The sequence below is a fragment of the Aquila chrysaetos genome, chromosome 10 (assembly GCF_900496995.4).
Source record: "Aquila chrysaetos chrysaetos chromosome 10, bAquChr1.4, whole genome shotgun sequence".
Classification (NCBI taxonomy): domain Eukaryota; kingdom Metazoa; phylum Chordata; class Aves; order Accipitriformes; family Accipitridae; genus Aquila; species Aquila chrysaetos.
Genome location: NC_044013.1, coordinates 31,893,652 through 31,920,932, shown reverse-complemented (window position 1 = coordinate 31,920,932; position 27,281 = coordinate 31,893,652). Strand labels below are relative to the sequence as shown.

The 27,281-nt window shown below is 45.6% G+C and overlaps 1 protein-coding gene across 4 annotated transcripts in view; it reads right to left on the bottom strand.

Annotated features, from left to right (window-relative positions):
* CALN1 (calneuron 1) overlaps nt 1-27,281 on the bottom strand; it is a 154,093-nt gene that overhangs the window by 59,781 nt on the left and 67,031 nt on the right. For all 4 annotated transcript variants that reach the window (XM_030028878.2, XM_030028877.2, XM_030028880.2 and 1 more), the window contains 2 exons: nt 15,642-15,785; nt 2,552-2,664 (listed from right to left, as the gene is read on the bottom strand). In XM_030028878.2, coding sequence (XP_029884738.1) covers nt 2,552-2,664; nt 15,642-15,785 — 257 coding nt within the window. The remainder of the gene's footprint in view (nt 1-2,551; nt 2,665-15,641; nt 15,786-27,281) is intronic.

The following is a 27,281-nucleotide window of genomic DNA, read 5'->3' as shown; positions in this document are numbered from 1 at the left end:
TCTCTCCTTCTGCTGCTGTTTATTATTTAACTCTGTCATTGCATTATTTAAAGTATTATTAAGGCGCACTTGGAACAGAGACTGCACAGAAGTGCCACAGTATAGAAAGCTGGACCCTTGGCAAAAATACCCCAAGAGCCAAAATCGTGACAGTTGGAGGGAAGCTGTTTAGATGGAAAAGGGGAAGGCACTTTCTGGATGCCAACATGGATTTTCTCTCCCCTTGGGACTGATATAAGAGCCTCTTCAAGATGGCTTTTGCTGCCTGCAGCTTTGGGGTGAGGTCTCATGGTGGCAATGCCTAGCCAGCTGAGATCAAGGTAGAGTTGTCCCTTCTTGTCCCACCCTCGCTGCCCTTGTCACCTAGCACCAGTCACAATCACAGGCTTGTGGGCACTATCCACTCCTTGAAGTCACTCCTTGGGGATGACTACAGGGGTGAAGTGCTCTATCAACAACCCACATTCACGTCCCTCTCCCTGCCATTCCTTTCCAGCAAACATGAAAATTGCACGACAAGGGGATACAGGAAACACAGCCCCGCCCCGATTCTGAAAAGGGCTTTGTTTCAAATCAGACGTAATCCCGCTGGAGATAATGCAGATGCATAAATGCTTTGCTTAAAGATGAGGTGACTTATGGCCCTGCAGATGGCTTGGGTGAAGCCAGGTAGGAATGGGCAAAGGGAACCTGTTCCCTGAATGACACTTCCCTATGAGGCTTTTTCCTTGTTTTTTCTTTGGGAATAAGCAGCAAAATTATTGTATTCTTCATGAGCTCTCCTGCCCCCAGAGAAATGAAATGTGAGATGAAGCCTTCTCTTCAAGGGCTTTGAAATCCAGGAAAGTGCTATGTAAAGAGATGTATTTTTACCCTTACAAGTAAAAGACCATAAACATTTTTTTCCGAGGCCCTGGAGCACTTGTGCAATTCAGTCAAAGCTTAGCTGCCTGCAGACAACCTCCAGGGCTGTCCCTTCCTGCCGTGGGACTGGTTACCTGAAGTCTCTGCACTCTTTTCACTTGTCCCACTGCAGCCGGGGGGGCACAAGGGCCATGGTCCCTGCTGCATGAAAGAGCAAGGCGAAAGCTGACTCCAGGAATCCTGCTGCTCTAAAAACCAGAGCACACATCCTCCCTTCCTCGCTTCCTCTGAGCAATGCCACTGCAGGCACTTACATGGGCTGAAGGGTCACTAAGTGGCAGTGGGTTAACCTGTGAGCTGAATTTTAGGGAGGGCTTCAGACTTCTCTGCTTCCCCATCAAAGAGCTCAGCTTGATTTTGCCAACTGGTATTTTTGCTTCCTGAATGGCTCCAGTGAGGCCAGTCTCACCAGGGGGTCTGGAAGGCACCAATGGCTCAGTGGGATGGGATGGTGCTTTCTCCTCTCCCTGTTGCTCACGTGCTGGGATGAGGCTTGCAAGGTGCAATGAAGACAATAAAACATTTGTGACTTTCACAGTCCCGCCCTTCGTGGTGTGCGTTTAGCTCTCACGTCCCCCCCAGATACGTTACAAACCACTGCAGCTTCGCTAGTGCCAAACACTTGCTTTGTCAACCAAATACTAGAATTCAGACCAGGATTTCCAGGGTTATTTCTATTACATGGCAGGAGGCCAGAAAGAAGTTTTTAAAAGACTTTTACAAAGCTCCACTCGATTCAGTCTGGACAGTGCTGGACGGTATTAAAAGATGACAGAAATGCTTGTATCCAGGTTTGACTTTCGATTCACATAAACTTGGTAACAGCTAAAGTTTATTAGCAAGCAAAGGCTGTTGGATGATCAATGAAATGAGCAGTAATCTTGCAGAAAGCCACACATTTAATCCATTGGCAAGAAATGTGCAGCACAGTGTTTTGGGAGATTTTTAATCCCTGCCGTAACAGCCTGGACTGTCCTTGTTTTTCCAGGAAGGTCTAATGCTGTTTAAAATCACACCACACAACAGAAGTCAGGCAGCTCCCACTGCCAGACCTGCCTCCCCTCCAATGCCTGAAACCGGCAGGACCAAACCACCCCAAGGCAGCACCTTGGGTAAAACTTGCACTGGTACAACATAGTTATCCTCAGCCTCAGACCTGAATTAACTACTGAAGCACTGATCAGACATGACCTGCATGGCACACCTCTCTCTGCTTGGAGCATCCCTCTGCCACAGCCAAGGGACATTGAACAGTGGCACATTTCTTAGAGCAGCTGGACAGGTTCAAGGTTCCTAACTCAAGACTCAATGGAGAAAAATGTTTCTCTCTTCCAAAAATGAATTCCAAAATGCTCCCAAACTTGTTGCACAAATAACTGGTCGCTTTGTTAGGTTCACCTGCAGTTCATCCATGGTAAGTAGTTTCCCCTCCTCCCACGCAGGGCTTAGTTGAGAGCAGGACCCTCCAGCAACACGCGATGGTCTTGCACAGCACACGGCAAGATGGACCCCAGTAGTGTTTACACAAGCATTCATGCTTAGCAAAACATCTTGTGCTCCTCAACAAATCCGTTGTGGAAGCTATTGATAGCTGGCTAAAATTGCATTTAAAAAAATGACCACTTACCTGCCAGAATATGCTGTCTATTGTATTTCCCAGAAAGCCATCTCTGCCTTCTGATGATACCAGTTTAGGTCCCAGAATAGTCATAAATTCATCAAAATCAACCTGGCCATCCCCTGGAATGAAAGAAAAAGATTAATATTTTCACTGAAGTACCACTTAGTGCCAATGTCCAACATGCTGCTCTGGATCTGCTGCATATCATGGACCCATACCTGCACTATGGCACCTCCTACATTAACTTCATGGTGCCTACAGACCCAAATTTGTTGATGTCCCAATGAATGGCCCATGTTGTGACATACCCACACCTGAAGACAGAACCGGGTGCTGCACAAATAGAGATGAACAGGTCATTCTGCAGCCCTGGAGAATTTGTAGGCAAGTCACTTCTCAAAAAAACAATTTTGGCAGGAGGACAGCAGCCATTAGCACGGCCAGGGCTCTTCCTCTCTGCAGAGCTGCCAAACAGCCAGGTCTCTGCAAAGCTTTTACAGGGCCAACCCCATCCTCCAGAGAAAGGGAATACATGCAGAGGGAAGAGCCAGACTATTGCGAATCCACAAGGCATTTCATTTCGCATCCGTCTCTTAAAAGCCCTGTGTGCTCAGCATGCAGAGCAGGCAGTGTAGACACAGCTTCAGTGCCATTAGCAGGAAGAGGAGACTGCCCCTGCCGTTAATGAACTGAGCTTATGCAGTCCCAAGCCCCTGCAGTATATTGTATGTTTTGTAAATGAGGGACGTGGCTGTTTGAAGTGTATCTGAGCATTGTATCACATGTTACTTTTCCCTTAGAGAACTTCTGCGATGCTTAATGAAAATGGCAAAAAAGGGAAATTCATGCCTGTTGAAGGATCTTAAAAATACCTGCTTCTCTGAACAGGGTAGTTCAAAATCTATATGCCTCTCCTTCATCTGTAAGTCCATAGACATATCCTCCTACGTATTATTAGGCCAATTGATACAGGTGGATATATTAGCCCTCCTTCAAATCTGGAAACAGAATCAGCAACTGTAAGACTTTTTGGTTGTTTTTTATTCAAATTCAGCTGGAAGTGACTGCATCCACCTCTCCATATAGTTGCTGTTGCTAAATTATTAGGTGTAAGAAGTGTCTAAAACCATCAGACTAAAGCAGATCAATCCAAGGGCTACTGTTAAAATGTCACTATTGACTGCAGTGCCTGCAGCAGCCCTGCGTGACAGCTTTACCACGTGTACTGCATGCTGCTGCTATCTGTCCTTTTTATTATATTTCACATGCTTGATCTGAGCATATGCACCACCGATTGAAATCTCTCCATGTCCTTATCTTCGCAGAAACACAATGTGAAAATAAGCAGAGTCAAAACGCTCATTTGCCAGAATAGTGATCTCTATTCACTAGGCTCTGCCCATAATTTCTTGAAGACAAGAGTCAACATCCTAGGGGTAAGTGATGGGGGCTCTGAAAGGAAACCCAGCAGGGATTCATAATAGCTTTGATCCCATAACATGCAAGAAGACTCTATCCAACTGCTAAAGTCGCTTGCACCTTCAGGGCTCAGCACATGCTGAAGGGCTTTGCAGGGCTGGAGTGGGCTGAGCACTTGCAGGATGGAGCTCATTTCTGGGACAGCTTATTAAGCAGAAAAGGAAAGGGCAGGGCACCCCATCACTTGGAAAGCCATTCTTTAAAACATTTATGGGCTACAAGAAAATGCATTCCTTCTGCTTCCCCATGGGAGGTATCAGTTTATGACATCAAGTCGGATTGTATCAGTCACAGCATGTTGGATCACGTTGGGGAAGGTAATGCAAGGTGACAGTGGATTTGGGCCGATTTACATTGCAGTACATCACTTCAAGGGAAAGGCAGTAACAAAACCATACACTATGATGCAAATTTGGTCAAACAAATTAGCCAGATGAGCAAGAAAATAATTTGCATTTTAAAGAGAATCTAGTACCTGCCCATGCATATATTTGGTCTATCCATATGCGACCCCGAAATATTGAGTTATTCAATTTGCATTTTCTACAATGTCATTTCATCCACAGAGGAGAGGCAGGACTTAGTGCTACATATGACTCATGAGAAAGCGGGTGCCAGGACTCCTGGCCTCTGTGTCTGACTCAGAACAAGACTTTGGGCAAACCCTTGCTCATGACTTCCCTGTGCCTTTGCCAGGGATCACAACTAACTTCACAGGGTTTAATTATCAGCTTAATTATAGCATTTTCCACAACCTCAGAAGAAAGATGCCATTACAAAATGCATTATCCCCTTATTGACTGCTTTTTCAATTAAAACTATTAACTAGCAAGGAAACTAGACCCCAAAACATTTTGCCTGGTAGAAATATCCCTTTAACATTTGTTCTAAGCTGCAGAAAACAAACCTTCCTGCCATCAGGATCTCAGAAGACTGCAGCATCATAATATCAAGAAAGAGAACTCACAATTTTGGCTGAAAATTCCTTTTACAGTATTCGACAGTCAGGAGAGAAATATTATAAAAAACAACACATAGGCTCCAAGATGCACCCAGGGCAACTCTACATGACTGCAAGGTGGAAATGCACGGGGTTGCTCTCCAAAACCATGGCATAACCAGGTAATGCCCAATACCCACATCGCCTGTAGGGGATACAAGTGCTCAGGCCACCCATCAGATCCCAGGAGCACTCAGCTTGAAATTTGTGCTGGGTACAGTCAAAAGATGCCTTCCTCCTCCGAGCCATAGTCACATACATGGCAGGCTACAAGCTGATGTGTGATGCACACATCAAGCATCTCTTTGAGAATCTGCATTGGAGGCAAATCAAATACCACACACATCCCCACATTTGGCTTTGCTGTGCCTACAGATGTGTTCCTCACTCAAAAGTAGTTGATATTCAGAGTGAGGGATGTGTGGCTTATTCAGAAATGAACTTTTAGTTGGGTTTAAGGGATGGGAAGAAGGGGAGGAAAACGCCAGGCTGGGGCATGTGTGCTGTCTATGCTGCTTTCACCTTCCCTTGCTCCTTTCCACAAGCCATCCAGCAAGCCCCGACCAACACTAACATCAGTGGCAATCACACAGCCCCAATCCCTTGCTGTCCCCCTGGGCCAATTTATAATGTGTGTGGTGTTCACATCCTCCCCCCACCTTCTGCCTCCAAGCTCACATTAACTAAGTCAGCAAGAACTCATCACACTGAAGGAAAACAACCTCGTAAGGATGGATGGGGCACAAGCAGGTGAAAAGCCAGGATAGAGCGGGCTGGGCTCCCCGTCCAGTGATGGTTGCAACTATTCTCCTTTCCCTGCTCTCACCAGTTACAAATGCAGACGTAGTTTATAAACCTGAGCCACGCTGAAGTCCCTGATTGCGGAAGGGTCTCACACATTGTAATAACTTATTTACAAACTGGGAAGGCACAGAAACCTCGAGGCACAGCGATGCAGTTCAGCTGGGGCAGGGGAAGACCGTCAGGTGGCAAGGTGGGTGAGGACCAGAGGGGTTCCAGGCAGGATGCAATCCAGATGCTGCCCCATCCCTGAGTTCCTACCCATCAGCCAAGTGACAGTCACTGCTTGTGTGGGTGACCTTAGCAAAACACCAGAACTGAGCTTAACCCCTCATTTTAAACCACCTAAAGCCATTTATTTATTTATTTACTTAGTTATGCCCTAATATTTTTCTAGCCCATAACGCTTCCTCTTAATCCTAGCATTAATGCCAAAGAGTCAGAAGGGAGTTAGCAATCGTGGCTGAACCTCGCATGACTAAAACTATGACTCAGAACATCGCTGGCCACATCATCAGAGACAAATCAGATCTGCTTATCATTACAAGTCCGTTAGCATCAGCTGGGTGCTAAGTGCTTCCAGATACACACAAATGTTTGTTCCCTGCAAGACACTGTCTCAGTCCTGCCTTTCTCTTGGTACATTTGTCCTGATCCCACAGGATCTACCATCAGCAGTGGTTTACCCAGGTTGGATGTGCCGGGCAGGGAGAGTGCAGCAGACCACCCCCAAACCATGCAGGACCTGGAAGAGGAGAGAGGGATTGGGCTGAGCTGGGATGGCAAATCCCCCCATCCCAGGTAGCAGCAGCCTGCATGTGGGCTCTTGCAAAGTCTCCTGCCAGAGCTCTTCTCAGAGGAGCAGCAGTGTGAACCCATCTCGCCCTCGATCCCATGGGAGAGCCCCGACCCTCAGCCTTCAGTCAACCGCTGTCTGTCCAGAAGTCTCCTGTTGGCGTGGCTCCCTTGGAGGATGTAATTAAATATTCATTGGGCTGGAGAAAGACAGAGCGGGGAGAGGGAAAGAAAAAGAGAGGGGGAAACAATGCATGGATTGCATCACCTATACCCAAGGGCAGAACAGAGACTTACACCTGGTTTTCAGAGCCTTGTGCCTTAAACTGGGAGCCTGGATAATCTGGCCTGACTGCTTCCTAAATAAGTCTTTTCCTGGGCCAGTCTCATGATAATCCGGTTCTCCCTCCTCCTTAAAACTTTCTTGTCATGGCATTAAAATGAGGCACACATTTAAACTGAGATGAGGATCTGCTGTGTGTAGACTGATAAGTATTCACACTTTTTTTTCCTCGAGTTTGACCTCCAGAGTGCAGCTAGGTGATATATTTAAAGTTAATGAGCTAGTCTTTTGCAGCTTGGGTCCCAGGCGCACACAACACTCCTGTTTATTTTTATTCTCTTAATAGCTAGCTGCAGTGACTCTCTGTCCCGGTCTGTGTCATTGTTTGCATGCATAAAGTAACCTGTGCAGTAATAATACAGTGTGGTGAAGGCTGGTGCTGCTGTGCCTTGAAATGATGCGGAGGATGTGCACAGAAAAGCTCCAGCCACAGGATATTTCCCAGACGAGTATTTTGGTTTCAGAGATTTTAAGGTCAGAGGAGAACAGCCTGATCACCAGCCTGACCCTTTCCCCAGCACGACCCACAGACTTTCTGCCTAATTACAGCCTCAATCCATAACTTCAACGAGAACTAGGGAAAGTCTTTCACAAAACTTTTGACTTTGAAAACAGTTTTAATTATAGACATCCATGAAATTGGCTGAAATGAAGAGAGAAAGCTCCACTACAATGCTGACACAGCTGTTTTGCAGTGGGAAAACAGAAGCACAGAGCATCACCTTCCCAAACGTTACCAGAAGGGAGGCTGCCAGCAGAGCTGGGTGCTAGACCTCCGCTGCCTGCCTACGTGGTGATCCACAGGCACGGGACATGCAACCAGTCCCCAGGATGGAGAAAGATGACAACGAGCATCTCCTATTTCCAAAGAGTCCTGTTTGCATTCCCTTGGTAGTTTCTGCCCCAGAGCCATCTCCAGAGGGTCTCTAATACTCCCTAATAAGGCATACATGTAAAAAATACAATTTCTTATTTCTCTTGCTCCTTGGGAGCAGTGGGGGCATATCCATCAGCCACTTTTTTACTGTTCACCAGTTCTGCCACACTTCCCACAGCTTTAGTGGCTTTTTGGAGGAAAACCTTCACTGGAGCTGAGGGAAAGGGTGAAACATCTCCACTGGAGCCCTCTCTGTCTCTTAAGGGCACCTCCATGTCCTGTGGTTTTAGGAGTGGCTGTGTGGAGCTGGCTGCTCTGGTTCAATGACAACTACACATAAAAGATTAGCACATTGTACAGACACATGTTCCTGGAGGAGGAAATTTCCATGTGGTCTGAAAAGCTCAAACAGAGCCCAGAAAGTTGGAGCTGGGGGCACATCCATCTGACACCAAGAAAAGGACCTTGAGAGTTACTCATTTTGACAGCCTGTTGGCTCATCTTGCAAGGAAGAGGAAACAGCTGCAGACGACTTGTTTGCTTCCCCATTAAAAAAAAGATCTATTAACTCCACATGTTTGCCCGAGGGGAGTCTGTCCAGGAGCTGACCTGCAAGACAGTGATTGAAGAGGACTGGGGGCTCTGCCTTTGCGGCACCAGGTGTCATGTGTCCCGCGTTCTACCACAAGCACTAAAACAAGCAGGATGCTGTTAGCGCTTGGCTAGAAGAAAAGTCCAACAAAAACAATGAGTTTACTGCAGTAAAAAAAAAAAAAAAAAATCCATCAGACACCTGCCAAGCAGCGTGCCAGCTTCACGCCAGCCCTGGGAAGCCACAGGACGCCCCAATTACCGTCCCGGTGACCAGCCGTCCTGCAGGGAAAGGCACTGCAGAGCCTGCTGAGTGTGGCTTGCCTCCAGCATGGCCGCTGCAAACCCCCGCCGTCCCCCGAGACCCCCTCCCCCGTGCAAAGGCACCTGGCACGTAAAACCAAGACGGCTCATTTTGCAGATCTTTGCAGAATCCTTGTAACTTGCAAGTTGTAACCAGTTGATCCCTTTGTCAAATGGATCTAGAGGAGCAAAATCACATCCCAACTACCCAGGATTTTAATTAGTTTTGCTTCCCAGGCCCCGGGAATATCAGGAGAGCTCTGCATGCATCGTGGCAGCTATCAGACAGTTCGGCACAACTTTGAGACGACCAGCAAGTCACAGGCTTATTAAAATAGAGGAATATGCATGTTCCCTGTGGCATACGCCTTCTGTGAAACCAAAATCGTAATACCAGGAATACTGCATTTTAAGGAATAAATAAAATTAAACAAGGATGCAAACAAATTACAAGGCATGCCTGCATAAGACAGATCACAGACTGCACATTGTGTTTTGCAGAGGACTCTGCCCCATTGAAGCAGAGGGTGGACAGGTTTCAGGGGGGGAAATGCAATTCAGTGTTTCCTCTTGCACTGTCCGTTGAACACGGCTGCACTCAGCCATCCAGGCACTGCATGGAAGACAGAATTTGGTATTACTTATGAACCTCTTCCCGGTACTGAGCTGCAAATCTGACTAGCTTCACCAGCAGCAATAATTACTCTTCATTCTTTGCAGCGAGAACACATAATATGATAATCTCCATTTTACAAATCAGAGCAGACACGAAGAAAGTGGCCTCTATAAATAAAGACAAGTCTCATCATATCTATCTCACTGACCAAGTTTCTCAGCTCAGCAACACACTTTAAAAGACAACCACGCTGAAACGTTGCTAGATCATTTCTCACATATAAAAATCAGAGGCCTTTGAGTGCAGAGGACAAACCTAAAGTCTGCAACAACCTGTCCATGCTTTTCCTATTAACTCTGCATTTTAAACACAGAAACTGGTTCTGGTCTACCTCCAGCAGCCTGGGCTATTTTACACAGTTTCATGTTGAAATGTTGAAACACAAGGAATTATCCATGGCAGTAAAGGCGGGGGGGGGGATGGGGACGGGGGACGACAGGACACAGACACAGACACACACGACACCCAACCCAAACAAAGAAAAGAAGAAGGGAGGGAGAGACAAAAGAAAGATAAAATCTTTTCAGCTCATTAATGTCACCAGTGTCCCACAAAGGGCAGCGCAAGCTGATCTGGACAGAAGCAAACATTTGGCCAAGGCCTAAGAGCAAGGAACTCACCTTCTGCAGGCCACAGGCGAAAGCTCAACACTTAATTTTTAGAAAAGAGATTTATTCTCTCTCCAGATGTCCCAGTCCATGTCCTTTGGTCATTCCCATCCCTGTGACACAACATACATGCTCCAGCCAGTGGAGCACCCAAATTTGCTGTCCCTTCCCTCGTGCAGGGAAGCAAGTGCAAGCAAACCAAAGCAACGTCTATGTACAAACCCTGATCCAACAGCAGTACGACAGCTTGGAGAACTGACTTTTAGGGAGGCAGTGTACTGACACCATCCCTTGATGCCATGCAGTTATGTCACTGTCATTTATTCCCTTTCCAAAGAGGATCACAGCAAGTGTGTGTATGCCTCACTGTATGGAGCAGCACCTGAGCACCACAACTTCTGCATGCAAGGCATAAGAAGACAATAAATCCGCAGAACCCCATTGCAACCGTGGGGCTGCCCGAAGCTGGATGAACCTCAGAAGTGCCACCTGGGAGAGCTGCATATCTTCAAAATTTTTTTTGCCAGGGTCACAGTGAATAGCTTACTGGTTTTTTTCCCCCCTCTTCAATTCCCTGCTCCACAAAGAGCCATTGCAAAGCAGCTTGGAAATATGCAGAATTTTAAATTGGGATTTCTTTCCCCTGTTTTTTATTGCTTATAAGGATGTCATAGCTACTACTGCTGACGCATTACATAATGTGATAAAAGGTAACAGGTAGCTTGCTTGTACGCTGATGAAATCAGCTCATCTTTTGCTTGATCAAAGTATTTCCTATTTGTACTATAATAAACAATTTGACACACTTGGGTTTTTTTCCCCTCTCATGTTAGCCTGAAGTTATTTTTCCAGGGTACTGAAAACCAGCTGTACTAATTAGTACACTGAGTGCTTATTTTATTCCTCAGATAAAAGTGTCTTATGTTGCAATGAAACAGTTTGACACTTAAGTCACACATTCATCTATTTTATTGCAAAAGTCTGCTTAAAGAGTAGGCATCCCAGATAAGGCAACACATTTAATGTGCCATTTCTCTGCATTTTTATTAGCATTACTGCCAATTGGAAGAATTTACAAATAATTTCTTTTCCAGCACATAAATATATAAAATATTTTACTTTCCACATACTGGCAGAACATTTCAGGTCATTCTCCAGATTGCAGACAGAAATGTATGCACCTCTCATAGTCTGCAATGTTTACGTTCATGCAATATCTAATTATGACTAAGGATAAAACAAGTCAAGGGTATAAACTAAGGTAACATTTGACCTCTATTTCCAGACCAAAAGCAAACAATATGTCCCTATAAGGCACAGCACACTGGATAGATGCCCAGCTATATTGAACAACCTTCTGCTGGCATACAGTCACGCACCACTTCTATCAAGATGTAAGCAAAGCTTTGGCCTAATGTGAATCTTGTGCTCTGGCTGTGACGGAACCACCATTCCTCACCTCCCATCCCGAAAAGAGGCATTTTTGCACAGAAAATCCCTTTCCCCTCTGTTCTATTTTGGTACTTTCATCTCCCCCATCACAGAAATGCCATAGCATCTTCCGGTAGTTCATAACAGGGTGTTTCTGATGTTTTATATGATTTCTCTTGAGACCTTGAAATATTCCAGGTAGATTCTCATTTTTCTCCCTAATTCAGTTTTTTATGCCAACTATAATATTTCCCTCTGTAGCAGCTGCATTCCTCTTCACCTGGGTGAAGCACACCTTGCAGAACAGCAAAGAGACTTGGAAGAAAATGTGGAGAAGGCATCTGTAGGAAACGCAGTGGATACTCCAGCCTCTGATGCTTGCCTTCTTTCAGCGAGGACTGGCAAGACTTAAATATTCACTAGAAATAAGCGCATTCAGCAAAGCCGTGCTAAGGGGTTGGATGTAGCTGGGAGCATGGTCCTTTGCAGAGCTGTGGCGCATCCTCAGGACAAGGCATGGCCAAGGCTAAGGGCTTCCCTCCTGCCACCACCAGTTCCCACTACTCACCCCCTGCCCCAGCACAGGAACAAAACATCGCCCGCCCCCGTGGCCTAAACTTGCCTCAGCTGTTGGGGTAAAAAAAGCCAAGTCAATGGGCAATCATGTGGTCAGCCTCTTGGAAATATGACAGCCATTTCTGGGGTGGGAAGGTGGTTTTTGATGCTTCTCAACATAGGATTTGCTGTGAGTTTGCATTTGCCTGTATGCAGAAAAAAATATCTTGCTCCGTTTGCCAGCCTCAAGCCATCCTGTGGTCCCATTTTACTGTTTCTTGGCTAAACTTCTCTCTCTCTTCCCCAGTCCTGCAGCAGCATTGCTGTGCCATGGCACCAAAGCCCAGCAGACAAGTAACCCAAGCCTCTCTGTGTGCCATGGGCTTCATGGCATGGGACGATCTGCATCCTTATGATCCCGACAGGCAGGAGTCCCCTCCTGCTGCTCTGAGCCCTGGAAGACATTTGGAAGCTCTTGAGCATCCTCAGCATCACCCCATGACATTCTCTGCAGGCAAACCCACTCATTGCACTCATTTCCACTCTGTCAATGCCAGGGCTGCTGGCATGTCACCTGTGAAGGAAGACTGATGGTAGCACTGAAGAGCCATGGAGGCATTAAAAGCGATACGACACTTGTGAAGAGTTCTTGGGCAAAATCCAATCTGTGCAATTGCCATTTTCACTTAAGTTCAAGCAGCATTTCCTAACTAACTACATTTTGCCTTCAAATGCAATGAATTATGAAATGCACCTTCCTTTTTGCTCTGATTTGGAGGCTCAATGTGTGTTACTGAACAGCTGCACGCTACAGCCCCAGAAGCAACTGTCCTTGGGCATCTCTGGAGTTGATCCCTGCGTTATTCACTGAGCTCGGTGAGATCCTTTGTGGCAGAAGGTGACATACAGGTGTGAAATGCTCTTGTCATATCAGTTTATGCTTAGCCACAAAACCACTCCAGCATACTTTGAATGTGCTCCTCTTAAAACATGTTTTGTCCAACCTAGCAATCCTGCTCCCAGAGTGCGAATGTCTCCTCAGCCTGACCTAGAAAGGGCTGAGCCTCCCTCCATATTCCTACAGTAAACAGGGTTTGCAATGAAGAACAAATTCCGACCAGCTCCAGTTGCTCATTATTTGAAGCCCATCAGTTAAATAAGCCATGGCAGATACAGCCCCTCTGCCATCCTGCAATGCGAATGCACTCCCAAGGTAATTTCTGATGAAAACCGTATGTTTGCACTAGGTCTGTTCAGGCTGGTTCAGATTAAATATAAACCACTGCCAATTGTATTACCTCATTATTAGCAGACACTGGCAGCAGCCTTGCGTGGAGAAATGGACGTCTGGCTACGCTACCCGCCGTCACATCATAATTCATGTCAGGTGCCGGGAGATGCGCAGGAGGATTACTGCTTCCCCCCTGGCTTTTCTGACCACAGGGGACTTGTTCTTGAATGTGACTGTTCATCCAGCTGAGCTTCCCACCCACCTGATGCTAGGCCAAAGCCTTGGAAAAATTCAGCAACCCTCAACAGGAGTATATGGGAAGGAGGGTAAGGCTGTCCCTGGGAGCGCAGGGCACGACTGACATCCACGGGAGCTCACTGGGTTCAAGCCCTGCTACCGAATGATGCTCACGCACAGTGGGAGAGGAAGGAGGAAGCTATTACTGGTCCTCACTACATATTTCAAGTTAAATCCCAGAAAAGAATTAAGACAATCCTATGGAAAAAAAGTAGCCATAAGCCATTCAATATTAATTCAAGCCATATAGCATTAATTCAATTTGCAGGCAAGGTAAATCTTTCACATAATATTCCCCTATTTGCTCAATGCCTAAGGAATTTCCCATTACCCTGTGTTTTTTTAAGGTATGGCCCATTTGACCTTCACATAGCACAGACTTTTGTCCAACCCCCAAACCCTCTGCTCAAAATACTGCACCAACAGGCAACTGAGACATAAGAACAATAAAAACACCCAGCACAAACCAGACTGTATCTTTCAAGCTGTAGGAACTGTTGAGCTGGAAGAGATGGAGGATCACCTCCCATCTCTGCAGAAAACACATCGAGCTTTCTGAAAAGTCTCAAACAGGAATTTAGCACCTTCCATCTGCAGCCCATTACTCTACATTTTAACTCCACCTCTCTGATTACAGGTCCCTGCACACTAGGAGTGTATGCAAAAGAGTGCCAAAGTCTCAAGCCTGTGAGACCGAGAGTCAGGGAATAAATGGAGATGAATCAAAACTGGAAGCCAAGTCCACAGCACTCTTTCCAAAAAAGAAAAGACCCCATGAATTGGCACCATGCTGAGTCTGGCCTTTGCAAAACCTAAAGAGAAATCACCTTGTCTGCTAGGAAAGGCCAGCAGAACATAACAAGGTGCAAACAATAATTTTTGGAGAAAACGCTTTTAAATGTGATGGATTTATTTTTTTTTTCTTTTCTTTTAGGAATGAGATCATTTCAACAACGATCTTCTCTATCCACCAGGTTTTGCATTACTTTGTCTCCCTGTCTAGGGTAGATGCTGAACACACTTGAGCTGGCTGACAGCCTCTTCCCCACTTCCCCTGGCCTGATGAATATAGTTGTACCGTGCATCTCATGGGGGTATTCAACTCTGATATCCCCAGGGAGGCAGGAGAGCTTCACTCCTGCTGCCACCATCTCCCGTGGTCTCTGCTCTCAGCAGTCTCCCCAGGGATGCTGGCATCACATCGACTTGCCAAGCATCCCCCTTCAGACCAGGGCTGCATCCAGAACTCTGGTTTGGCATGATTTCATCTAACTTTGCATGCTCTTTCCACCCTGCTGCAGCCTCCTGCAGAAGGGTGGAAGAAGGTCGGATCCACACCCCAGCTTCCCTGCACATTTCAGGCATCAGGAAAAGTCTCCCTTCCTGCTCTGACCAAGGACATTTTCAAGACAGTCTGCTCATTGTGATCAGCTCTGATTGTAGCTTTGCAGCAGTTAAGAAGTCCCCCCTGGCTCCAGCATCCTGATCCTGCATTTCTCTCTTCCTGTTAATGGTGGGTTCTGTTTCTTTTATTACCTCTTCGTAATCGTTCGACGAGCTCTCACAGCAGGACTTTGCTCAGAATTATTCCACCCTTCTAAACTTCTCCTTCAAAAACCATCAACGCTTCATTACAACACAGCACAGCTCCCATCCACAGCATCTTTTGCTTGCAAGGAGCGGTGAGGCCACAGGACCAGGCAGCTCTGGTTGGGTGTTCAGGTCATGTCCCAGTAAGCGTCACTGGGCCAGATGCTGCCCAGGAATGCAAAGAGAAACGTTACAACAGCCTTGCAAAAGACCACTTACAACTTTGCAGAGAAAGGTTGCAAGAGCTGGCCTGTCTTCACCCAGCTCTATCAGCTGGTGAAATAAAAGATGCTCCATCTCCCTTGCGTGGGTTGCCCGAGAGGCAGGTTTATCTACGGGAGGTTGATAGCTCACAGTCATCTGACTGTTCCTTGCTGTGGTGAAAGGCAAAGTTTCACAGCTTCCTCTCCAGACCTTCCTTGGTGACCGTAAATTATTTGAGCCAAAACCATGGGCTGCAATGCACTGGGAAAGGGCCCCTCTGCCAGTAACAGAGAAGAACCAACAGTGAGGACTTACCATCCATGTCAAGGCGTTGCATGATAATCGCCAGCTCCACTTCACTGGGCATGTATCCCAAGGAGCGCATTGCCATGCCCAGCTCCTGCTTGGATATAAAGCCATTCCCATCCCTGTCCAGCACCCGGAAAGCTTCACGGATTTCTGTAAAGGAGAAGGAAGAAGAGGGGAGTTGTTATGGTGGAGGACTCCCTGGTCAATGTATCTGCACACATGGGACACAGAAGCAGCATATATTGCCTTTTCTAATGTTAATGATGCATATTTGATCATTTCAAGTCAGTGTAATCATGATATGTTCATACACACATACATACTTATGTGTATGCAGTCATACATGCATGCCTCTGTATGCAGGCAGATAAATACAACAGCATCCACACTCACACTGCCTATTTTCTGCGCTAAATATCATTGCAAAATTATTTATTCATTACACATTGAACTCCATTTCTTTCTGCAGCATCTGCCCCGGACTGCTGTGGGTGAACCATCCTGATCTACAGTAAAGTTTCCCTGCATACGGCTGCACAGCAAACCCCAGCCCCAGGGCCTTCTCCAGCAGCCCTTCTCCAAGCCCCTCAGCAAGTCTGCAAGCAGATTTACTTTATGTCACACAGGCAGACCAAGCTCTAATTTCTTCCAACAAAACTGCCTCCTCTGCAGGGTACGGAGCTCTGCAGCCAAAGCCTGGATGCACAGGTTCTCCCTTGTCTGATAAATGCGGATGTACATCTTTTAAACCATACCCGGGCACTTTCCATCTCTCACTCCTCTTCACAGCTTTTCTCTAACGTATGACTGTTTTACAGCAATAAACAGCCTCAGATCAATAAAAATGCTGATGGCATCAAAGGAATCACTTCCATCATTCTTCCTCAGCCTGGCTCAGCTTCTGACATCTGACTTTGTTTTGCTTTTTAATTCTGGCACATCCCCCTCCAGCCTTTAACAGCCACTCTCCACTCGTGCAGCACACCGAAGGACCCCTGCACATCTGCTACCTCGACAGCTCTGCACATTTCTCACTCCTCACAGACCTCTCAACTTGAAGCCCCACCACCAAGCTCCTCAGATCTGACTGTTGCGCATGCCAAACAGAAATTTTAACATTTCAGCCAGCTGGGAGCCTGTTTACTTGAAAGCGTTTAGTTGGAGACGGGGAGAGAAAGAGGTGGTGATTTCTTAGTTCTGGTTATACAGTCTTTGCACCATGCTGTGGAGAGGGAGGAATGAGGATATATGAAAAACCAGCACGCTGGGGCCTGCTGCAACTTTGCTCACAGGAGTTTAATCTTCACGTGAAAGCATTTCGTTGGAGAAGTGGGAAAGAAAAATCAGCAGTTTTTTGGGGGGGGAAAGAAAACAAATTAAAAAATACTCCATTCTCTATCAGGAAACAGATTGGGTGGAAAAAGTTTGGCCAGCTCTGGGTAGTTCAGGCATTAAGCCTCAGACAAGAAAATATTCTCGGTCCTGCCATGGACTGCCAGCATGTCACCTCCCTCTGCTCCCCAGGTGTAAGGGAGGCACCAGCCCTGCAGCGGGGCCACATGAAAGGTAATGGGTGGCCCTCGGTCCTCCCAAGAAAAAGCTGGCAGCATCATAACCCACCAGGAAATGGTTTCAGTGACGTCTTTGCTAACAGGTTATTTAAGGCTTTACAATTCAAAGGCTGCTTCTAAATCACCTCAAATCAAAGTTCACCACCTCCCTTGACAACACCGGTGCGTTAGCAAAGTCTGCTCCAATTCCCATGTGCTGCTTTCCACCATGTGTAATACCCTGGTGATGTGCCAGGGCCAGGGCACCTCCGTGACCCACTGCTTAACCTTCACCGCAACTGTGGTTATCATAATGAAATACGATCAATTTTTAATCCAGCCAAAGAGCCCACTGACGCAAAAAGGGAAGATCCTATTAATTCCAATGAATATTGGGCCAGATCTATAATATCTACATTTTGGGTTCAGGTACGCATCAGCTGTGGCTTCTCTAAACTTAAATGCTTCACCTTGTCTCCCTGCCAGCCCAAGCTGGTGTAAGCTCAGTGATACGAAAAGATGGTGAGGCTGTTCAAAGCAAGCTCGGCTGGAAGTATTGGTACATAATGCAAAGAGCCTTTGGAGTAGGAACGAATCCCATTAGACACTGCCAGCTGTAGTGAAATCTATTTTCATATGCTGTGCTGAAAGCTAAAGTGCAGTAAATATTACATCGAAATCAATTAATTTTAAAATAAACTTTTGACAGCTGAAGATGAAAGAACTAAAAATATTGCAGGGAGCTGAGAAAGTATTTTAGAAAATAAAATATGAGTCTACCTTCAGAAAAGTTTACACGTGAGTTAGACTGATCCAAATTACATGAATAAATTACATCTGTACAGGGGCTCTGCTGCAGGATATCTGAATGCCAACATCTAGTGAGTATCCTCTCCAGATGCACTGATTTCAGAAGGCGCGTTTAACAGCCCTGCAACCTATGAGCCTCAATCAGAGGAGAAAACCCCAGACATTTGGGGTCCAGCTCTGTTCCATATCTCTCAGAAACTTGAACTTTTGACCAAGCCTCAAACATCCTTCACCTATCAACTCCTGACCCCAAATGGAGCTTTTTTTCACTCATCACTCTATAAATACCGCTTGTGCAGAAGTATATTTGAAGAGCTATTTATAGGCTGAACACACTGTACACGAAGCAGCTATGACCTCCGTCAGTGCCTCCTCTTTATCTTTACATGTAACGCCACCTCCTTATCAGCTTTTCTTTACAGTGATTCTTTCTCCTCCAACATACTCATGAGTGCTGTCCTGCACAGCACCCGGAGTGTGAGCCACAGGCCTGAGCATCTGTCCCAAACCCAGCCCCACCAGCAATCCCCACCAGTGCTGCCCAAAAGCTGGTCCCAAACAGCAGTCCATGAACCTGTGGCACCCTGGCTAGCCCTCACCTTTATTTCCAGCTGTTAAATTTCATTACCCAAAGCTAAAAATACATCAGCACTTTCCCCATATGACTTTCCCAAAGAAGTTGCCATGGCAACTGATGCTTCTGGCTCAGAACTGGGAGCAGATGTGGTCCATGGAGTAAGTCTCTCAAGAAAGACATTGCTGGGGCTTGGGAGAAACTTTGAGACCTCTTCCATTTCTGCTGGAAGCTACTCTGCATAGGGATGCTTTACCCTGATCAAGAAAAGCAGAGCCCTGTTTTGTCTTTAAAAGGAATAGTAAAGATAACAGGGTGCAGGTATCAAAGCCATGCTGTCCCAGCAGCTGCTTTTCTCCTTGCCCAGCCTGGATGGCAGCAGAGCCTCTACATCCAACCAAGCACATATACTTGGATTACACCTCCCCTGGGGTGTTAGCAATACTAATATGTATTCCCCTTTCCACTATATAGTATCTTCTTTTACTCCAGAATCTAGGCAGTTGACACAGAACTATATTAGACAATAAAAGGTAAAAAAAAGAGAAAACGTAGAAAGATTTAGAGAACAGAAAGTAGCCCATTTTGCTGGTGATAGCACTGGCCTGAGCCTCAGGAAACATCACTTCTCAAGGAGCCCAGGCTAGGACCTGAGTGCTCTTCTCCACAGCTCAGTTTCTCCAGCCCCTGGGAACAGCGATACTGCTCCTCTATACAAGGTGATTTCAACATAAAAGTGCTCACCTGACAGCCAGTGACTATTAGCAGCACTAAAGCATCTCAGTCCCCCAATTAATTCAAACGGCACTAGCAAGCAGTGCTACTGCAGAGAAAGAGACTTTGTCAGATGGACCATACACGATGCTTAACACTGAACATTGTTCAAGTGAACAAGGGGAGAGAAGGGATCAGCATCTGGCCTCACCCTAACTAACATCTTTGTTAATGATCTCGAAGAGGGAGCGGTCACAACATTAATTAAGTTCCCAAATGATACAAGGCTGGAAAGAATTCCCGGGACAAAAAGTCCAGCAAGGAGGAAAGAGTGCTGTGCGGATCAGCCAAGATTTTGGAGCAGAAGGGCCCTTGCCTGAGGGTCAGCTGGGCCAAGGCAGGTATAGGGAGCTGGGTTTGAAGGCACATTTCTCAGGGAAGTTTAGCCTGATGTTTTTCACCAGGTGAGGATTTATGTTCCATGGGAGCCGAGAGCACAGCACTCCCTTCTCAGAGTTATTTCAGCATTTAAAAGCTGTGTATGGGGGTGGGGGGGGTTGCTTTTAATTCATTCTCCCTCTTTCCACACATTTAACAGCTCCACCTTCCAGCTTCCCTATTATGGAGCACATAACCATCCAATTACCACCCCTCTCCCCCCTCCTCTGGGAAGAAAGAAAGAAAGGAAGAATCGGGGAAACGATGATTTTTTTTCATTACCTTTCTGAAGGGCACAAACAAGCCTGCTGTCAGAGTCGGACCTGACACCCAGCCTAGCAAGTCATTAATTCTCTCCATCTGCATCCAGAAAAGACATCCTCACCCACCTGCTCACATCGCAGCCGCTCCAGCCCTTCCCTGCGAAACCTCTCTGCACTCCTGGCCACCCTGGGCAAGCAGGAGCCTGACCTTGCGCTCCCTTCCCTGGCTCATCCCTGCTCCATGTTCAGTAGCAGGTTTATTTACAGATGATTTCCCTCTGACTGGTAACTAGAGGCAACCATCATTATTTTTGTTTTGCTTCCTGAATGAGAATGAATCATGATTCTCCGGGAAATAAATTCAGCCTGAGCCATCGGTGTCCACTAGCTACCCTCGGATGCTGCAGATGGTTTCAGGTTATCTCACTGGGTATAAATATCATCATAAAAATTTTGTAATTACACTGTAACTACCACACCCCAAGTGCACAGTAATTACGATCAGAGTCCTATATGGTTCTTTTCATTAGTATGATAAGAGAAGAAATATCACCACCCGAAATCTTGCAAGTCATCTCATTCACTTAATTGCAGGTTTGGGCACCAAAGTACAAACTGAATGATCTAAAAGCTGCAAATAGCACGTCCTTGAGTGAACTGTTAAGTGAGTCTTGTAACTACTATGTCTGTTTAAAAAAAATGGAAATTTCCATCCCTCCATCTGCTATTCTTACGCTTGTTTTTTTGCTGCAAATTGCAACTAAGTGTCAAAATAACTACCTTTTTCATCTAATGGAAATGCCGCCCCCCCCCCCCCCCCCCAACATATTCCAATTGAAAGTGTCAAAATATTTCACTTGGTTATTCTCAATCTCAGCAAAACAGTTCAGCATCCCCAGATCAAAACTCTTTTACTGCAACGTGAAGTTGCATCTACCTGAACGGCTGCAGTGTTTTGCCAAGGCTGAGGCACCAAGTCCTGTCAGAATCACCAAAAACATGCAAGGACCAAGGCTGCAGCTGGAAATGGGACACAAAGACCTGGGTTTAATAGTGGCCTCGGTGCTACGGCAGCTCAGATAGACACAGTTATGCCGAATGGGCAAAGCAAACCACTGCTAGTCAACTTCACAAAGTATCTCAGCTCAGAAAGGTCTGCCTCAAAACTAAGTGTCTCACCTTGTTTTTCCTTAGAGGGACTTTTTCATACATAATTTAGCAGATTTTTTTTTTTTTCCCTTCTGCAGGAAAAAAGGATTTGTGGAAATGACATTTCCTATGGTTATGTTCCCAAACACATTTAACACTTGCCAAGTAACCTGCGGGAACACCCCATTACCATTTAAATGCACAACATAAAGACTATCTGCTGCTACTAGATACTCTTTTAAATAGAAGTTTCTAGTGCAAGCAACAGTGGCTGGATTGGGAATACCTAAGGATATTTAATATGAGGGCAGGCTGGCATGGACAGCAGCACTCAAACTTCTTCACACAAGGCTGCTCTGAAAATGTGGCTGTGTCCCTTCTGCAGGCGGCACATGCTGAGCGGTGTGTCATTGCACGAGCCCCGTGGCATCGCATGGAGCCAGCGGGGAAGGGTGGTGCTGAAAGCCAGCTGTCAGAAGAATTTGGCAAGATAGCAACTTCTACTCTTCCCTATAAATTTCCCTACCGTGGTCAGAATTTCATCCAGGAGACAAGCAGGGCTCCCCTTCAGCTCCTCCTAACGCCAACGGAAGGATGCATGGGGTTGGAGATGCTGTGCTGTGGCCCCCACCATTAAATAATGCAGAACAATCAAGTTTCTGGTGCCTGAGAAAGGTATAGACTGGTCCTGAATGGTGAGGGATGAACTCAGAATGAAAGAAGCAAGGAGGAGGTCGGAGAGGATGCAAATGGCCAGGCTGCCAGGTGAGAGAAGAGCAGAGCTCGGCTCATGGAGGTGCTTTGATTTCCATCTGTGATGCACTGAGAAGGGCAGGAAGGTGGAGGGGACATCCCAGGGACAGAGAAAAGTTATTTCAGGTGAAGAGCAATATTGGTCTAAGAACAAATGGATATGAGCAAATTTAACCTGACAATTAGAAGAAAGTTTCAGAGGTGAGCAGTAACAGCAGCATTTCAAAATGGGGCTTCACCCATTCTGGGCAGCTTTGGTTTCTGTGACCAAGTCAACTCTAGCAGTAGGAACTGGCTTCAGGGACATCTTCCAGCCCATGTCCCTATTCCTCAGCATGCTAAGAAAATTTTTACTCCCAGTGTGTCAGGGCATAATGCAGCAGTCAGCATAAACCCAAGGTGATTTCATGTTAATTCTTACATGAAGGATCACATACTGAGGCTCATCATCTGCCAATCCCTGTTTGAAAACTTTGCTCAGATCTCTGGTCCTCCTGATGTATTGCTGCATCCTTGGCTCTGTGGTTCCACTCTCTCAACCAAACGGTTTATAACATGAGTGTTTTTTTGAGCATCCACAATCAAACAAGTCATTATAAATAGCAGCATTAGGATGGGTGTTGGCTGCATAAGCAAATGTCTCATTTCTATTCATTGGATGGAAAGCATCTTTTTAAAGGTCTCAGCATTTTATGCAAGATTCCACTGCATATCACTGTCATTCTGCAGGAGATGGATGTGGAGCCAGAACTGCACCTCATGCCAGTTCCAGAGGGGCATTTTGGTCTCCTGGCACAACCCATGGGACCCTGTGTGCCTGCAGGCACATTGGGTGGGGTATTCAATGCAACCATCAGGAGATAACCTTTCTTTTGAGTCGTTCCACACACAAAACCCTCCATCTAAGAGAAAGCACAGGGCTGTGTACCTCCAAACACACAGATTGGGGCAATACAGGTAAATCCAGACAGTTCTACAAGACCTGCACATTCTCCTCTTGTGCTTCTTTTGTTCTTCTCCTGTCATGGATTATTGAGCTGCTGAAAAATACCATGCAAACAGCCCCAGAGGCCCACACCTTCTTTATCTCCAGGCAGGTGCAGCTCAGCCACTGCACACTGTTGCTGGAAGCCACTTCTGCCCTTGCTTGGACCATGTGCTGGCTGAGCTTATGGGCCTCTCCAGCTCTGTTCTCTGTGATGGGACTGTTACTAAGGTGGGCAGTCAGACTCCGGCATTTTATGAGGCTTTCTGGAAGTGGTGTAACCCAGGATGTTCAAGGTAGGGTAAAAATTTATTACTCATTCTTGACAGACAAGAAAAAGGAAAAAAAAAAGGAAAAGGAAAAGGAAAAGGAGAAAGAAACAAAGAGAAAGAGAAAGAGAAAGAGAAAGAGAAAAACAACTAACAATGAAAGATGATTACCACTATGAAAGCAGGTAAATTTAAGATGCATGCTACAACTTTTGTTTACAGCTTAAGAACCTGCTACTAAAAAGGTGAATAAGGAGAGAATAGATTTCCACTGTTTTCCAAAGAAACCTCCATCTCCTCTTTCACTAGTTCTTTTTATTAGGAAACAATCTTTATCCTTCCCTTATCCTTTACATACAGCAGGCACAAAACATTTTCCCTCCCATGACACTAAACCACTTCAGAGAACCTCTGCATAGTACATATTCTCCTGGGAACAGTTGAGCCACATAGAGAATTGTTTAACTTCAGATTTTCTTATGCTGCCTAGACATAAACCTATAATATCTGGGAGCTGCTGATTTAGTTTATTGACATCAATATTCAATTCATCATCAGAAGTGAAACATTTGCTGGATATAAACGGGTAATGAGCTTAGGACCCTACCCTGGAGCATCTCAGAGAAGGAGAGTGATTTGATTCAAGATTGCTTGGGGACAACTCACATTAATGTTGAAGAGATAATGGCTGCCCATCTTTTTTGTTTTTTAATATATATAATTTGCATCCTGTACTGATTTACTGCTAGAACAGTCTTCATACATTTCTTACCAAAATGAGAGTTTCAGCCTGCAGTCTTGCCTGGCAATAACTGCGTAGGAAATATAACCTCTCCCATCATTTGTAGCTCTTTCCCCAGACTTTGCAAAGGTGGCTTAATTAGACTTTGAGCACTCTCTGTTGGAAATTTACTGCCCAATATTCAAATGTAGGTACCTGCCATTTAGAATAATGTCCTCGAAACAGCTATGCGGAGACCCATTTGTTTCGAGTGTCTCAAACACCCAGAGAGTTGGCTCTGACAAAGATGATAAGTTGGCATCCTTCTTCCCATCACAAAATGACCGTTGAGTCAGGACAGGCAGTACCTGTGGCAAGTTTTACTGGAGTTCAACGATTGCTTTCCCAGTCCCTCTGCCTTTAATTAACTTCCACATGGCTACCCAGTGGCACATTAAACCCAACTTAATATGTTCTTACTATCGTTATACTAAGAGCCAGAGAAGCATCTTGGTCCCTGGCAGCAGCTGCTCAGGACTTAGGAGATGAGCCCACACGCCTCTAAGTCCATGGTGAGATATTGCTTGTTGCTCTTCCACCAACTCCTCCAGGTGGGACGGGAACAGCGCCTTCAGCTTCCCCCTAGTCCCTTCCCACTCAGCAGATTTATCACCTGGCCCTGGGATTTATTCCCACTACTTATTTCTCTGGTATCACCACCCAAGGTAAGAGACTGTCCCTTGGAAGGACCACACTATACCTATGATTTAATGCTTTTCAGTTCAAATTTGTCTGTTTGCATGCACTTTCTGTTCCCCAAGTCCCAGGATCTACTCCATCCCAGAAAAAGACAGTTTTTCTCCTTAAAAGCCAAAGTGATTATAACATATAAATTGCTTCACTGAGAGCATATCTTGTGAACAGGAGCTCAGCAAAACAAATCTGATTTTAATGCACCCTCTCCAGTTCTCCCTCTTCAACATTTCGAGGCTCAGGAATATAAGCTTCATCCTACAAACAACAATCCTGGCTCAAAAGGAGGAAAAATACAGAGCTAGCTCTATTTTGAAATGAAACTTTCTGGGAAGCACTCAATAACACCAGAAGTGCTGTCTTGGTCTGAGTGCCAGAGATAAACTGTAATTTCTGCTATTTATGCACAGAAACTCAAGTTCTAATGCAGTGAATTAAATTCTTATTTTTACCCTTGCTTTGGGCCAGTTTTTCCCCCTTATTTTCCCTTCCAGTTGCACAGTAAAAATGGGTATCTCTTTATCTTCTCTGGCTGAAAATCACTATAGTCTCTGAATTCCGCTGAGCACTTTCACCTCAAAGTGATCTTCATATGTCCACAAATCCCTGAGAAACCAGTCACAGCCTTACAGAAGAGCCAGGCTGTATCCCCTGCTCCTCATTACCTAAACCCTGCAGCACCAATGCTCCACCACCTCCACTGACACCTACTAATTACACTGGAAATTCCCTTAGTTACACAAACAGACTCAGAATTGCCATCAGATAAGGAAAGACTGCTTTGAAGACCAGATAAAACCAAAGGTTGCAAGCTCTCAGTAATGCAGACAGATGTGAGAGCTCATTGCAGGAGAAGGGAAAAGAACAGTGATGGAGCAACCCTGGATGGAGGCAGGAGGGATGCAGGCAGGAGGGATGCGGCAGAGGCACTGCCCAAAACGTGAGCTCTGCCGGGTGGTAAATTACAATCCTGCGCTTGGTTGGGTTTTGGGCAGCTCGGCTGTGCACTGCCTCTTCCTCAGCCTTATGGCAGCTGTGATCAAGCCACAGTGGATCAAAAGGGTTAATTTCAAATACTCCGGCAGAAAGAAAGGTGAGGAAAATACTGAAATAATCTGCCCTTCAGTTTGCTTTTCTTTTGGTGGCTTTGCAGTGTAACAAAACCAAAACTAATCTATCATTCCTGTTCGGGAATGGTTTCCAGAAAAGGCTTCACCGCAGTGAAGTCCCAATATTTCATGGCCATGTTATTTAATATTTTAAAAAGTCAAATCATAAATTCAAACCAAAATATTTCAGCATTACTGAAATGAAGCTCTTCTATTATTTTCAGTTGAAAGGGCCATTGTCAACAGGGAATGTAATCAAATCTGCATTTTTCTGATGGAAAATGTTTCCACCGGAAGAATTACAATCAGCTCAAGCTCCCCAGCTCCCTCCATGCTTTTTGGTCCAAGTTTATTGCTTTACAAAGTATAAAGCAATTTGAGACAGCTTTTCCCACCCTGACTGCAAAGCATCATTGGAACATACTCGTTTAGGGACAGGAAGCACCAAAATGTGCCACAGCAATGCTTTCAGCCCATATGCAAAACTGATATAGCTTCAGCTTTTTTTTTAGCAATTCCAAAGTATTTCCTTGTGCAGATAGCAGAAAACTCATTGCAAATCACTAAAAAAATCTGAATTTTGCCCTGGAGTTACATTATCTGAGATTTTCATTCTCTCTGGCTGAAGGTACATCTATAACACCAGAAGTTATTCTGGTACTGTATTAAGATCTATTGGAAGGGAATGGAATTGCTGTGGTCTTTATCTCTGGGCAGCATCCAGCCACATGTCCTGGCATATGGGACATAATCTATTATTCTACATTTGTTAACACCAACCTGTTGTCTGGCTGATACGGTATTGTCTTAGACCAGGGCTCCCAGGCTGTCATACAAAAACCATAAGGGGAGCTCTGCCTACTCAGGCTGCCCAAGGACCCTCATCAAAGAGCTGAAAATTTGCTCCTGAGCAGGTCTGCAACCCTGTGCAAAGTCAGAGGAGTTGCTGCAGGGGTCAGGGTGAAACCCAAACAAATCTCCTTCCCAAATCATGTCCAAAATCCCAGAGGTACTCCTTCAGCTCATGCACTGCTGGGGTGGCTTATGGCCCAAGACCCTGCAACTGGGAGGAGAAAGAAAGGGATTTTCAGAATATTTCTTGCTAAGTTAACTTCAAAAAGTCTGGTGTGCATCCACACAAGCCTCACCCAGGACGTGCTGGCTAAAGACAAGGTCACCAATCAGTCCCAGGGTTTTTCTGAACCAAGCCATGCCCAGTCTAATTTCCAGCCAAAAAAATCAGACAGACATGCTGTAAAGCCAGTTTAAAAAATCCACCACTGGAAATGTAAATGCATAATTGAAAGCTGCTCACTGATATGAACAAATTTACTCTAGTGATCTGGAGACTTACATTTCTGAAGGAGATTAAGTGAAGCATGTCAGGTCACTGAGATCTGGAGAGACCTGCTCAGGACCCTCAAGATGTGAAAGGTTTCGCCTGCAAATCCAGAGACAGCTTTTACTTATTAAGTGCTTAAGCATAGGTATAGGAGAAATTTTTCTGGTTTTCTTCTCACTATGTTTATCTTTTGCAGAAAACAAGAAAAATGCTGTA